Raw genomic sequence first — 15,239 nt, 5'->3', positions numbered from 1 at the left:
AACATCATTTTAAAAAACTCTTTAATGCTCTCGAATGAGCCTTTGGAAATTAAATTACACCTCATTGGATTTGAATGTAGCATGTGATTTCCTAACATAGACATTCTGAAGGCAGAAGTGCTACATCAATGAAATAAGGCTGAAACTAGAACCTCAGGAAGAAAGCGTGGAAACTTGAAAAAGTTAGTAAGTGACTAATGAATATGATTAAGTTTAGAAAACTTTTCTATTAGCGGAAATGCTCTGTCACCTGTTGGTTCCGGTTTTTGTACAAAGCATGAAATAGTTATTTAAAATATATGTTGTGATGCAAACTATTTGCAAACAGGGAAACATCACAGTATTGTTTGTGCTGAATTTTTTTGTGCTCCATTTTACAGCTGATCTATCCCCAATAAACCATCCTAATTAAAAAGCCCCTGGAAATCTTGAGAGTTATCTTGATCAAATTAGGCTGATCTAGTAAATGTGTCGTAATTAAGAGGAGGAAGCCATTCGTTAGTGTTCAGCGCACCAGGCATTAGATGTTTTGTGCCACTTTCAGTCACCAGTTGTCATGCTTGCTAAAAGAAAAGAAGAATTATAGGACCAATCGTCATAGTCTCTCAAGCAATTATCCAGAATTTCTCTATAATATCCTTGCTAACTGTTCTTCTATCTTCAATATATTTAGTGACAGGGAACTAACCAACTCATTGCAATCTCTTCCATCTTTGAACATATGCAGTAATTTTAGCCGTAAGAATTTAGCCTCAGGGAATTTTTTAGATCCTTCAAAATTGACCTGACAGAGTCCCCAGCCAATTGTTTTTAAGCCCAACTTCAAACAACCCAGAAAAACAGTGACCAGTGCAACACTAACTGCCATAGGGCCACTGTGCTCCCTCCCGCCCAGAAGAGTTGGGAAAAGCTGTGGGTGCAAACAGCATTTGCCTATGGCGTGGACCCCTCTACCTTTTCCTAGTACAGAGTAACGTTTTTTATTTCTCCAACATCTACACATTGCCGAATGATAAGGTAGAGAGGAACGGCTTTCTCACAGTGTCACAGACTCGAAAGCTGCTGACCACTCTGTCTTATCACAAACAGTTCTCGGGAGCCACAGGGACGGATGAGGCTGAGGCGGAGAGCGTGTTAGCTGGCTGTTCCCAATCACACATGCGGGGCTCTGAGAATTAGAATCTGGATCCCAAGACAGCTTTTGAGCATGCTCTTCTTTCCTTCACAGCAAACCCATGTATCCATTATCATCAGCGACATATTTAAATACAGAAATACACATTTTTATTTGCTATGCAAGCGAGTGAACTACTGTGATATCCTGTAACTAGTACATACCTTATGCTAAAGCCTTTTCCCCTAACCCTCCCTCCCCCCAGCACCACATAATAGCTGTAGAGCTGGGTGGGTTTTTTGGGGGGAGGGGGTGGACATGTGTATTTTTTCTTCTGTTACCAGGTCTGTAAGTGCCTCCGCAGCCAATTTTTAACAGTTGCACATTGTGAGATACACGGTAGCTTTGGGGCGTGCGGGATATACGCACAGAATGATGGGATGTAGCCAGGTCAGGGGGGCTCAATTGTCATTGTGAGAACAATTTCGTCATGACTTAACAAAATCTGTATTTTTTGAAGAAAAAGATTTAAAGATTCGAATCAGGTCATAACATTAACTTTCACACTTTAAAAAACTCTGTTAGAATGAAATGTCAGCCTGAGAAATTTCATTTGTCAGAAATGAAGTTTGCTCTGAGAAACCAACCGGAATGAAACATGGCATTTTATTCGTTACTCAAGTAGCCAAATAAAACAAGGTGTAATTAGTCCTGACTTCCTGCTCTTGCTCACACGCCTGAGGCCCCGCCCCGCTCCTGCCGCAGCCCACACCCAGGCTCGGGGAAGCGGTGGCGGCAGCTTTCTGGGACAACTGCTCACTTGTCTGCAGATTCAAAAGTATGTATTTGATCAAAATGGTTGGGAGGAGGACAGGTATTATTTCCGGAACTACCTGTGTGGTTAGAATAAGAAAGGCAGTTACAAGGTAGCATTCGCAGGCTGTTTCAGACTCTTTCAGGAACTTGATTCAAGGAGCATGTTGGATAAATCCAGGCGTATGTGCATATGAGTACTTGGTGTGTGTGTGTGTGTGTGTTTTAAAATGTCACCCGCATCCTTCGTGAAGGCATTTGCTGTTTTTGCTGGGACAGTTGGTGCAAGGCCCGTGAGTGCTGCCTGCTAACGACATAATTCCTTCTGCCTCTCATTTCTCATTATTGATTTAAAAGAATTCTCTCCTTGGTAAACTGACCTCTCAAGGGGGACTTCAGGAAGGCATACAAAGTAAGAGCAAGGGGAAAGCATTCGGGAACGAGGGTGGCTTTAACGGGAGTCAGCTGGAAAACCTCGACTCGAAAGCGGACAGGAAGGGAACGCGCTTCTGTACACGCAGCTACCGGCGGGCGGCCGGGTCCAGCCCGCCTGTGCGCGCTCTGCTTTCGGTGGCTCCTCAGAGGCCACACAGCCACAGGGAATGCCCTTAGCCTGGCCACCGGCCGGACACGGCGGGAGGAGGCCCGGGACTCCGAGAGGCCCTCCCCGCCCTCCCCGCCCTGAGCAGCTGAACGCGGCTCAGCTGGTGGAGCCTCGGCCCCCTGCAGCCCGGGTTCGAGACGAGATGAAACAGAGAGGAGAGCCCTTTGCGTGCTGAACCAACCTTCTCGGAAAGAAGGGCATGTGCCCTCGTCCCCGTCCCTACTTCCATGCAGTTCCTCCCCCCTTGTCCCCAGTCACGATTAGGTGACAGCACCAGTCCGGCAGGGAACTGGGGTACACTAATGGGCCAGAGGACATTGTAAACGAAATCTCCTGTTCTTCGACTCTGGGAAAGGACCTTCCCCTGCTGAGGAAAAAGTTGTCTTCGGTGCGATTGTTTGTCCAACACAAAGAAACAGCGGCCGGCTTTGTAGGGTCCGTGCGCGACCGTGAACTGCTCTGCGCGGGTTTCCGTAACGCCGTGAAGTGCAAGATGCGGGAGGCGATGCGGCCCCTTCCCCAGTTTGGCTTTGGCCCCCTTGAGTTTCATGACTCGGAGCTCCTGGTTCTGTTTCAGTGGATCGGCTCCAAAAGCACAGGACTGGCGGCATTGTCTAATAGAACACCTCCTGTTTCACCCGCTCTGGAATGCGGTCCAGCTCACAACAATAGCTGATAATTACCTGCCATGATCGTAGCAACAAAGTAGCTGAGTGTGCACCTCTCGCCGATTTACGTGCGCGGTTTCTCGTTCTCAGGCTCTCTCGTAATCCATTCTTTCCCCCGAAGCTTTGAAGGCTTGGAAGCATTCAGAACAAATTTTCACAATACAGGTAGCTTTGAAGTGTGACTTGTCAGGTCATGCTGACTTATTTTTGTGCTTGCATAGAGAATTGGTGAAAATGAATCTATTATTTTTTTAGCTAACAGGTGGAACTTGAGAACTTGTGAATGAGGGACAGAGGGTTGGGAACCTTTGTCCCCCTCGTAGACTGTGAAATGTACTTCTGTCTACTCGTGGGAGCGAATCACATTTGCAAAGAGCCAAAATACTCACTAGAAGCAAAATGACATTTCAGGTTGCTCTTGCCGTAGTGGTAAGTAGGACAAGTGCACGTCCTACTCTGCCCGGGACAGTAATCATTTATTTTTGTAATTATAAATGGTTACCTTTTTCACTCTTGGAGATTTCCTGGCTTGGACAACGTATTGTGTGTTCACCTGAGTGTTTTCCGAAATGAGGAGAAACCCCGGTATTTTTATGTGCCATGGTAAAATGGAAGCTTGTCAATTAAAAATAAAACATAGAAAATTCTTAGAATTAACAGGCAAGGATAAATGGGAGGTTAGAAATCAGCATTTCATGTTGATTCTTTTGTAAGAAAATAATATTTAAACATAGACTGTTACAAACAGGGATGGCACATATGTTCCAGCTCAGATGCCAGCTCTAATCAGTTGGTGGTGGCCACCCAGGACACGGTTTGAGAAGACTCTGAAATGAAGTCTGGGACCAGTGTGACATGGGGCTCGCCCCACTGTGGTGTCCTTCAGAAGCGCTGGAAAAGGTGGTTGTAAAATATGTGCCGGGTATTAGATGTCACTATCGTAGAGTGAGATGGGATCTCAGTGATAATCCAACCCAGTGTTTTCCAGAATGTGTTCCCAGAACTCTAATCCTTCAACATAATTCTCAGAACACATGCTCCATGGTTGAGTAAGATGGAGAATGATGGCTGCCATATTTCTCTCTTGGAAATTCAGTATATATTGGCACAGTCAAAGCTCTAAAAAATTCTGGAATGAAGACAGATGTTTAACTTTGTTTAACCCAGTGCTTCGTAAACCTACTTGGTCACAGAAACCTTTCAATGTTATTTGTCAACTTGTTGCAGAACTGGTTTCCTGGGACGCATTTGAGGAAACGCCAGCCTAGCCCATTCCTTGCATTTCACAAAAAAGGAAACTCAAGCCCCAAATGAGAGAGTGACTGGGCCACAGTCACCGGAGCTGGTCCATGGACCAGGTAAAACCAGGCCAGGACTGCTGAGCCCCAATCCTCAGTCCTTTCTACCATGTCACCAACGTGAGAAATATTCAGAAGCAATCTAACACTTCAACAGCTCCTGGCAGCACAGATATTTAGTGAAGATTCCACTCGCCTATCTTTATAGTTGTTGTTTAAGAACAGTGATTAAATATCTGCATGCTCCTAGTGTCCAGACACTAAGCCACCTCTCATGGTCCAATAAAAAACCAAAATAAAATCACTTTTAAAGTTTAGTTTTATCTGGGCTGGCCCACCCCTCTATTTTATCTTTTTTTCTTAGGAGATAAAATGATGATTGAGGAAAGAATTGCTAGCCATGAGTCTGGTTTTGGTTCCAAATCTATTTTATCATTTCCTGGGCTTTGAATTTCAAAAAACCAATCTATTTATTGGTCTCTTTTGGGCCGTAAGGTTAAATTACATCTGTTGTCCACACAAATTTAGCTATTGGCCTTCGAGCTAAGCAGTCATGAAATTATAGCCACAGTAAATTTAGACAAGGACGAATTTCACTTGGTCTGCCTGTAAATCCTCGTGACAGAACAAACATCGTGTGGCTGATGGTTAATGTGCACACGTGCAAAAAATTAAAAAATCTTTGGTGATAAGACGAAAAACACTCCATAAAAATTAATTGTTGTTTAATTGAGGATGTATAAAATGTAATACTTACAGATGGCCTGACTTTGAGCTTAGGAATAAACAAAATTCGTCTTGGGCCTAACTTGCCAATTTCGCGTTGGTGGTTTTGGGTTCGTGGCAGGCCCCTGCTGCGCCTTCAGGGGGAAGGACACCGGGAGGATGTAACCAGTGCGGAACCCCTTACCTATCTGGCTTTTTCCTGTCCTTTATTTTCATGATAATGGCATTGCAGAAACTGGTTGCTTTGGTTTTCTTCAGACGTGGACTTCATGAAGCCATGTGGTTGCTTGGACTTTGGGGACGGGGCAGCTGGGGGCTCAACTTGCCGTCCTGCTGTGGTCCTTGACATCCCCCTGAAGATAAATTTGCCCAGGAAGTACAAACCAGTGCAGCTGTGAGGAAAAAACCGAGAGACGTGTTCCAACATAACTTCGTTTCCTCATGAGCCTAAAGAAACTGACTTAGAGGAGAAAATAAAAACTGTGTTTACAGGTTTTTATTTAGCAAGCGCCCCGTTGTTTCCATTCACTGGCTCCCAACGTCACCGTTCCGCGAAGCAAAGTCGGAGAGCGTTAGCCACGGTTCACTGAGGAAGCTCTATACGTGTCATAAGTCAGATTTGTTTCGTTTTAAAGCCATATGTTTAAAATACAGTGTGCAGAGAATTTCCATCAAACATAGCTGTGGTTCAATAAAATAAAAACAGCCAAAAGAAACTGTCACTCATAAAAATCTATATTTCCTGCTAAGTGGTAGTATTAGAATAGATATTGTAGTCAACTTGTAAGCCAAGCTATGCCGTATGTGATTTTTTAACATAAACTATTAGTATTCTGTACTATAAAGTATATATGATACTTTGCAGTAAATTCGTTGGTTCCTTTCATTAGTTGGTTGAATTTACTCTCATAAAAATCAACAGTCCTGGCGCTGTCCTGGAGAATCCGCGTGTTCTGAGCGTTCCCAGATGTGTCTCCCAGGCCCATACAGTTCCGAGCCCACTGCCAGCTGCCAGGGCCACACGTCAGGGAGGAAACTTCTAAACGTTCTTACACCACCCGAGAGTGGGAGCGATTGCTGGTTTTCAAGGACAGACATAGGCTCGGGAGCAGCTGCAACCCCCGATTTTGATTATCCCCCTGACCCAGATCCCTAACCAAGCCGGCCCCGGGGCCGGGGACAGAGGCAGCCACTCGAACAGCTGGACTCAGCCCAAGTCAGCGGTCACATTTAAGCTCACCTTGAAATGTAGAAAGTGAACAATTAAATATCGCACTTTTCAATGTAGAACACCTTCTTGGATTTCAGTCCAGCCACATCCTGCTGGTGCCATAATGTGATCCTTGAATTTTTGACACCACTCGTTTTTAGGCTGGAATGTTTGGAAAATCCTGAGGGGGGAAGAGAACCATTATGCAATAAAAAGAAAGAAAGAAAAGAATATGTATATATGTATATTTCAACAACCTTGATTTCAAAATCCCAACACAGGATAGTATAGAGAAATATGCCATTTTACAGAGCTTCGAGTGCGGCCGTCCTTTCTTTCTCCTATGTGCTGTAATCCTTTATGGATAAAAGGGGAAATTCAAGACTCATGAACATCATCTCCTCTCCAATAAATTGATTGCGATCTAAGTATTTTATCCAAAGCAAACTTAATCTGTAAGTGTGAAGCTGGGGCCAGCCAACTCCGAAAGATCTTTGAAGTGGTACCTGCTTCCCTGTGATAGGAGACCCTAAGCTCATTAGGTAAAGTGTATGCAGTGTATTTCCTTACGTCTATGATTGGGTGTTCTCCTCTGTTAGCCCCTACTACTGGTCTCATGAAATGAGAACCTGGCTCGGCTGGCATCTGTACGCCCAATTAGCTCCTGGATTGTAGCTGAAGCGCAGTAAGTGCCGTGATGGGTGAACGTGCATACATGATCGATGAATGCGGGAACATGACTGCATCTCCTAACCCTGTTACATTTTATTTCCTGTTAGTGCAAGGTTATTCTCATACCCTGTTTACGGTCCTGACAACCCGACAACCAGTGCCAACTAGTTTATTCCTATATTAGCAACTCTTACTCCTCCGGAAGGGGTACGTACCACACACACTCATTTGCAAGGTTTGCTGCTGCGGTTCCCCGGGGCTCCCTGTGGCAGTGACATAGCTGCTTCGCAGCTACACCAGAAGCTGGAGAGGAGGAATCAGTAACTTTGTTAAAACATGTCTATATCCACAGGAAAAAGCCTGATGGAAGATGAAGCTAAGAGTATTAGGGAAAATCAAATTGTGGACACTATCTGGATTTAAGTGCCCATGTTCTTTGTCATTGCTCCAGGGCAGTGAGAGTGTCCTAGATCTAAAAGTAGAATGACAACTTCGTAAGGTTGTTGTGAAGATAAAATAAGATCATATTTGCATATAATAGACATTTAATCAATATTAATTCTCTTTCCCTTAATTTGAATTTATGTGAGTCCTTAAGGACTATCATTGTTTCCGAATATTGTATCATCTTTTCATCCTAACTATGAGATCATAATTAAATATCTTGATTCAAAATGTGATTAGAGTTGAAGTTAGCAGAGGTTCAGAATGGAAATGTAGATAATAAGATTTTAATTTTCCAGTATGCTACCGGTGTCCTATTCACTAGATAAATGACTTCCAGGTATTAAAAATGGAATAAATAGAGGTCAAAGTGTCCTCAGTTTGAATTTTACCTGAGTAGCCTCTTAGCCGCATTCATGCGTTCACTCACACTCCGCTCCCAACCACACCCCCTCTGCACTCTGGCCCGTAAGAAACAGGGCTCTCGGGGTCTGCGGGAAAGGCAGCCTGTGTCGTCTAGAATGAGACCACGCTGAGGATGGCAAACGTATTTCATTTCAAACTGCAACTTCAGTCGCGTTGTAGACTGAACAGCTAGCCGTGCGGGGATTCTGAGACATCCGTGTCACTGGCTGAGCACATTCTCATCCGTGGTGGTGTCGGCCGCAGGAGAAGGAGGGGACAGTGTCACCACCTGTGCCACGCCGGTGCCAGACCCACACTTTGTCCTGTCGTGTGCTTTAGCTCCCAGCTCATCGCACCAGCAACGCTTCTCCTGAGCTGCGCCAGCAAAAAGAATTTAATGTGGGGAAAATCTCGGAGGTCAAAATTTAATCAACAGACCTGACGTTCAAGGAACACTAAATGTTTTGAGTCCTTTGCCAGGAAGCTGGTAGAATTATGACGGCTAAGAAAGGTAATTAAGTACACAGGACCGTAGCACGCACATCTCATGCGATATGTGGTGTCGAAACTTCAAGACTGCAGGATTCTCTCAGTGACGAGGGTGATTTGTCTTCGATCTCCCACGTAAAGAGTGGGCCAGGCTGCCCTCCTCCTCTGATCTATGCACTAACTCGATTGTTTTGAGTTCAATTTTACGCTTTTTAAATGCACTTCAGTTTGAGTTGGTGAGAGTCAATAAGCCTCTCTCCAATGATTTAAACTATTTTTCCGTTCAGTCCTTTTCATGTGTAAGTTTATTCTTTATTGATAAACTCAATGACCGTGTTCTGTGTTTGAAAATGTAGCTTTTATTATTATTCAGATACAGTGAGGCCAACAGATCAGGAGATGACTATCGTTGAAAGACAGTTTGTTACTCAGGGTTCCGGGAGCAGAGCGTGGACCACACCCCGGGGACCAGTCTGGAGGCGGAAGGAGCCGTTATGACGGTCTGCGGGAAAGGACGGGCGAGGCAGCCGACCGCATTCAGGGTTGACTCGCGTGAATAATTTCAGAGGGTTCTCAAGCGTAGGGGCTGCTTCTGGTTGTCTGGTAGCTGGCCCTGGGGAGACTGGGGCAGGGAGTTGGTGGCCCTGAGTAGAGAGCCCAGCAGAGGAGGCGGTGGGAGTGGGCGCGCTGGATTGGTTAGTTTGCAGGTGAAAGGCGCTGGCTGGCGGGGAATCCTTTATCTCTAGGAACTGGCTGGCCCTGGGAGGGGCCGTCTCTCCGGGGTCTGCTGGCCTCAGATGTGGGAGCATCAGAAATACCAGAAGTTAAAAGGCATATTCCATCTGCCATGCACTGTGCTGGAACCTAGTAAGTTGGTAAGACCAGGCCTCTACCCTGGAAAAACTTACATTCTAGAAGGATCGAAGGGCATGTGAAGAGCTAATCTCAATATAACTTGGCAAGTTCAGTACCAGGTTGTGGTAAAGACAAGATGCTGAATCCATTGATGTGTTTAAAAACCCAATTTGAGTGGACAGTCTTGGAAACATGGTGATGTCCTAGGATATTTCAAAGCCAAGCCATTAATTACGTACACTCGTCATCAAATTATTTTCTGTATCGTTTCCTGAAATACTTTATCAGTTATCAAATATACACTCTTATATTTAACTAAAAATCTTAAAATCATGAAACTTTATGACTAGAAAAGTCTCATCTCCTCATGCAGATGAGGGACCCGAACCAGAAGGCTAAGTGACGTTCCCAAAGTCACAGCTGAGCCTCTTCGCCAGGCCATAGCTGGCTCCAGTGTGCAGATGATCCCAATCGCAAGTTAAACTCACTTCATCTACGTGCTGGCCAGGAGCCGTGCCGCCCTTGTTGTTTTCAACTTTTCAGGGAGTCCGCCATCCACATATTCGCAGTTTTCTCCCCTCCTCCGGGGTCATACCCTGTCTTGCCACATTTTAGCAACATAGCCCTGGTCACTCAATGGGCACTTACGTCGGCCACCATCTGACTTTCCCTGATGGTGAGAAAGCAGCACAATTGGCTTATGTTAATGGTTTTACTCACCACCCGACTGGAACAAATGTAGTCTTTTCTTTGCATCATTTCTTCTATGTGTTGCAATCTGACATGCTTATAAAATTTTGTTTACTGCGCTGGAGAACTGAAAGCATATTCGGAAAGCAAAACACAGGTCAGTGCAGTGGTTTGTAAGCACAGATCATTTCCCACGTGCAGCTGCTGGAGGGTTTCATCCCACAGCGAGCCGTGGAAGAGGACTGCGTTTGGACTGACGGGTTGGAGACCGAGGAAGGAGATGCATGTGTTGCCTCAGTCTTTCTGCTGGCTTTAGGGTGTGTTCATGTACTATATCGTGCCGACTTATTATTTTCTTCAGCCTTACTCTTACCATTATCATCCAGTTTATAATTGCTCTTAATTCTTTTTTTTTTTTGAAGTACAAGTTCTATAAAATAAGCATGCTTGAAAAGTATTCTGTGACATGCACATGGGTTGGTAGTTGGGGCTACATGAAAAAGAATTTCATGGTCAGATAAGTTTAGTAAATGCTGAATTAGACAATGTTAAACACATTTCTTTTCTGCAGGACTTCCCAGGGCCTTAAATAAGAAAATGTGAGTTGTAAGCATCAAGGAGTGAGATGAACATGTAGCATTTTCCAAATCTGTTAGGCCGCACATCCTTCGCTGTTTGTTTTTTCATGGGAAACATATTCTAATGTAATACGTGGAGGATAATAAATATTTTAAAGCACCAACTATGTGCAATACACTATAAATCAATTTTTAAAAGTAAAAAAATGCATTTTTTGCAATCAAGCAGTAGTCAATTTTCTAGATAAGGAACTAGGCACAAATGCCTTTGGTATCCAGTATGAGGAAACAATGTAGAAGATATTACAAGGTGATAAATGATCAATTGTCAAATGAATGAGATTAAAACTTTCTGAGTACAGAGATGGGAGAAACAAACAAAAAGAACACGATTTTACAGGTGCTCAAGGCGAGGGACCAGAGATACAAAGCACACAGAACGTGATTGTGTGTTAAGGAAGTGGATGACCGAGGGGGAGAGCCAGGGCCCTGCGAGACAGGTCAGCGTGGCCCAGAAGGTGTGAGACCAGCACTTGTCAAACTATGTGCAGTGAGTCGCCTGGGACTCTGCTCCGAGTCAGTAGATTGGGGGCGGGGTCGAGGCTCTGCGTGTCTAGCAAGCTCCGGGTGGTGCTACTGCTGCTGGCCCAGGGACCACACTTCAGTGAGGGGCGGGAGCTGGCAAACTGTAAAGGTCCACACAGTCGAGATTTGGGGCTTTAAGGGACGCTTTGTGTGTCGCCTCTTCTTGTGGTCTGTGTCTGTTGTGCAAGCGGCGCCAGAGACTATGTGTATGTGTGTGGGTGTGGGTTTTTTCGAAAAAACTTTTTTTTTTGGCTTTTGACTTTTTTTTATTTTTTTAGTTCCCAAATTTTTTTTTTTTTTTGATTTTTTTTTCTGAACATTTAGAAATATAAAAATCATTCTTAGCTTGTGGGCCGTATAAAAACAGTCAGCGTGGTCTTGCTGGCTGTACGTTTGCTGAGTTAGAGGACAAGACACTAGTCACTTAGGTGGTGGCGGAAGCTTTCCTATGAAGGTCATCTAACCAAAAGAAATTAATCTTTCTTTCTCTTAAACCTCCATTTTTTCATGATTCACTTTCCCTGTAATTGCGGTTGTATCTTTTCTGTGGAAGGTAAAGACACCAGTCAGTGGTACAGACTACCCCACTGGGTCGGCAGGCAGCGCGCTCTCTGTGCCTGGGTCCGTGGCGCGGTGCTTCCCTGCGGGAGACGCTCTGCGTGCGTGTGTTGGGTTGAATGTGATCTGTGGAAGCCTTTGGCGTGGCCGTAAGGAAGAGCGGGCCCTAGATGGGACTGATGCAGAGGGAGGGCAAGGAGAGGGTTCCCGGGAGAAGAAACTGGGCAAAGAAAAGCGGGTGAGTGATCGTCGAGGGCTCTGTAAGGAGCGGGGAGTCCACGCAAGTGTCTGACAGACGCGGGGTCCGGAACAGGAACGGGGTAGAACATACAGCCAGGGCCACGTTACATGAAAGGCCTCCACGGCCGAGCTGCAGCTGAGGGAAGGATGCTGGAGGGAAGGGTTTCAACAGCGCTAGTCAGGTGGCAGAAGAGAAAGCGCCGTGTCCTACTGGAGGTCGAGAGAGAGGTCAGTTAAAGGACCAAAGCCAGTGAGTGCTCATGGTGAGGCTCTGACGGTGGCTTTGGAAGGAGAAGGGACAGAAGGGACTGGCAGGTGGCTCCAGGCTGGAAGGATCTCCAAGGCTCTAGTGCCCCAGGACTAAGAAACACTGCCCCCCTCAACTGCCCCCCAGTAATGTGGGTTTCCTTGCATAGAATTTTCTCCGTCGGCTGGTTATCGTGTGTTCTTTAATTCCCAAAATCACATCTGTTCTTTTGTGAGTATCCCGGATTTAAGTTTTATTGTGGGGTTATCACTCAGAATATTAGCAAACGCATTGCTTCATTAATGTTATTTTCAAATTAAATACAAATATTCCTGCATTATGCTACTCTAGATACAGAAAAAACTTAGTAAGTCTTCACTGTTACAGGTTCACAAAAGGATGCGAAGTGGAAAAAGTTTTGTAGAACATTAGACCTAGAGAAAATCTCTAAGAGCTAAGTAAGAGCTCGGTGGACATCATCATCCCAGAGCCTTCAGTCCTCTTAGTTATAAGTGGCACATTCCTACAACTTTCTTGAAAAACAAATCACATTTGGTTTTTTTGTTTTTTTAAGTGCAGCTTCAGTTTGTGTTTTATTTCGTTTGTTTTGTTGGTAAAATGTACAGGCAGCCACATGCCGCTGTTTGCGTTTGTGTTTGCGTTTGCGGTGCTGGGAGGGGAGAGGGGGCGTCACAGGGAGCCTGCGGCCCCCACACCCAGGGCCTGGGTGTTTGGAAGGAAAGTGCTGACCAGCAAAAATGAGTTACAGCCCACCTGCTACAGCCCCACATCCTGCAGGCCAAGGCAGTCTGCTAGAAAGTTTCATAAATATCAAAAAAAAAATGTGGAAGGCGTTAAATCTGTTACTGCTCAGCTGATCAGAAGACTTAGGGTCCACAAAAATACTGCTGCCTGTGGCCGTTTAACGTGGTGCTAAGTTTCCTTGAATACAGCAAACATTTTAAGCATAATGGTTATATTACTTTTATATTTTTCTTAAGAATAATAGATAAAATTGCAATAAATGTGGGAGGCATTTATTATAAAACATTTTCTAAAACCCTTTGAATTTCTGTTCCTTTTATTTTTTAACTGAAATGATCTGAGTTTGACGATGTCCCTTGTTTCCAGGTTGATAAAATGTACATGATGCTTTACAAAGAAAACCCGTGGGGATTGTCTAGTCGTTAATGCCACGGTCTAAACAGAAGAGTTTCTGTCGGTAACATCGACACAGATCTTTTATTTGTAATCCAACAAGAACCTCCCTGCTAGCATCCCGCCTGCAGGTCTGCTCTGTGGCATTAACATCACCGTTTCCTTTCTTTCTCCCCGACCTCCGCTGGGCGCGCAGATGGTTCTGTGAGGGGAAGGAGCTGCACGACTCTCCCGACATTCAGATCCGCGGCGACGGTGGGGACCTGCACACCCTGGTCATCGCGGAGGCCTTCGAGGACGACACAGGTCGCTACACCTGTCTGGCCACGAACCCCAGCGGCTCGGACACCACCTCTGCCGAGGTGTTCGTTGAAGGTAAGGGGGCGTGTGGTAAAGGAGGGCTAACGGTCTCAGAGCGTGAGCATCACAGGGCGTGGTCGCGAAGGTGTTTTCCGATGCAAACATCATAGTGTGTGATTCAAACCTCCTTTCTCGCAAAAAACTTCGTGAATACATTGAACAGTTGTGACACTTAGGCACACATCCATTATCTCTAATGTCAGCATTTGTTCCTTTTAATGTAAAACATTTCAGCTATGTTAACTTAAATTTATTTAAAATATAGAGTACCGAACTTATTTTTATCTTTCCCTAGTAAAGGAAGTATGGGAACATGATCGAAATACCATAGCAACAAAAGTTGCACTATAAATGATTTAGGAAATCATTCATGGGAATCGTAAGTGATTGAATATTTTTTAATGCTCTCAGTTTTACTAAATTCTAGAATTTTGCCCCTTTTGTTAAGGCTCCATGATTCCTGCTAAATATACCGGGAACTTGCAGTTGCTAGTCACACTTACATATTTCCATGTAAGATACACTTACATATTTTCATATAATAAAAGCAGTTATTTCTCTGCCTCTGAAACCAGTTCCAGTATCTAACTCTGGGAGACCCCAATACTCACAACACTCATCTTTAATTTTACTTAATTGAATCTGGTTCTTCAATAGAAACTTCTGAAACTGTCCGTCCTCTTCTGCCTTTGAAGTCATCGGGATGAGCTGTTCTGTGCGGGAACAGCTCCCCTTGGTTCTGTGTGTTCTCCACGCCACGCCTCCTCCACGCTCAGGACAAAGAAAGCACATGTGCCCCCGTGTACGGTTTCCCGCGTGGCACCACCGGACTAACCTGGCCACCGGCCAGCCAACGGTGCCTGAGACTGTAGGTGGCCTGTGAGTGCCACTTCCGTGGACTGCAGGAGGGAGCCGGGCAGGGCAGGTTGCAGAGCCGCTAAGGCCCCATCCCCTGAGCCGGGTATAAGGCACTTCAGGAAACCACCTCATTGGCCTGTGTGACATATGGATAATAATTTTTTAAAAAATGAAAGATTTTAGTGCATTTTTCCCCCAAGAATAATTACATGAAATGAGAGAGACTCTAGGATAAATTCTCGGGCTCAAAGTAAGACGTTGTTATATTCTACTCATTCCAGCACTGACAGACTCCGTCACCTCCCTGTGGCCTTGTTTCCCAAACGCGTTGCTGGTGCTGTACCAGCGTGCGGTCACTGAGCCTGAAGGAGGGGGGGACGTTCTTTGTAGAATTTAAAATCTCAACAAAACCTTCCCTAAAAGTTTAACAAGCTGCTAGTTAGAAACTGCCTGAATTCCACTGTCTTTTATGTCAGGTTTTAGAAGGATACAAAAGAAATTGTAGCTTAAGAACAATAATGAGAATTCAGAATTAAGTAGCAGCCAAGCTCTGTTCTTCATTTTTGCATAGATTATCTCATTTCATCCTTACAAAAGTCACCCCATTATATAGTTGGGGAAACTGAAGTTTAGAGAGGCTAAGTCACGCCCGGGGTATCTTCCTCCC

At 44.9% G+C, this 15,239-nt stretch overlaps 1 protein-coding gene across 1 annotated transcript in view; it reads left to right on the top strand.

The window, feature by feature from the left end:
• LOC105820509 (palladin-like) overlaps nucleotides 1-15,239 on the top strand; it is a 160,439-nt gene that overhangs the window by 121,904 nt on the left and 23,296 nt on the right. The window contains exon 3 of the mRNA XM_012656993.1: nucleotides 13,551-13,729. Within this exon, the coding sequence (XP_012512447.1) occupies nucleotides 13,551-13,729 (179 nt within the window). The remainder of the gene's footprint in view (nucleotides 1-13,550; nucleotides 13,730-15,239) is intronic.

The sequence above is a fragment of the Propithecus coquereli genome, unplaced genomic scaffold, assembly GCF_000956105.1.
Source record: "Propithecus coquereli isolate 6110/MARCELLA unplaced genomic scaffold, Pcoq_1.0 Scaffold53, whole genome shotgun sequence".
NCBI classification, from domain to species: Eukaryota; Metazoa; Chordata; class Mammalia; order Primates; family Indriidae; genus Propithecus; species Propithecus coquereli.
The sequence above is the reverse complement of the archived record's forward strand: the minus strand, read 5'-3'. Positions and strand labels throughout refer to the sequence as shown.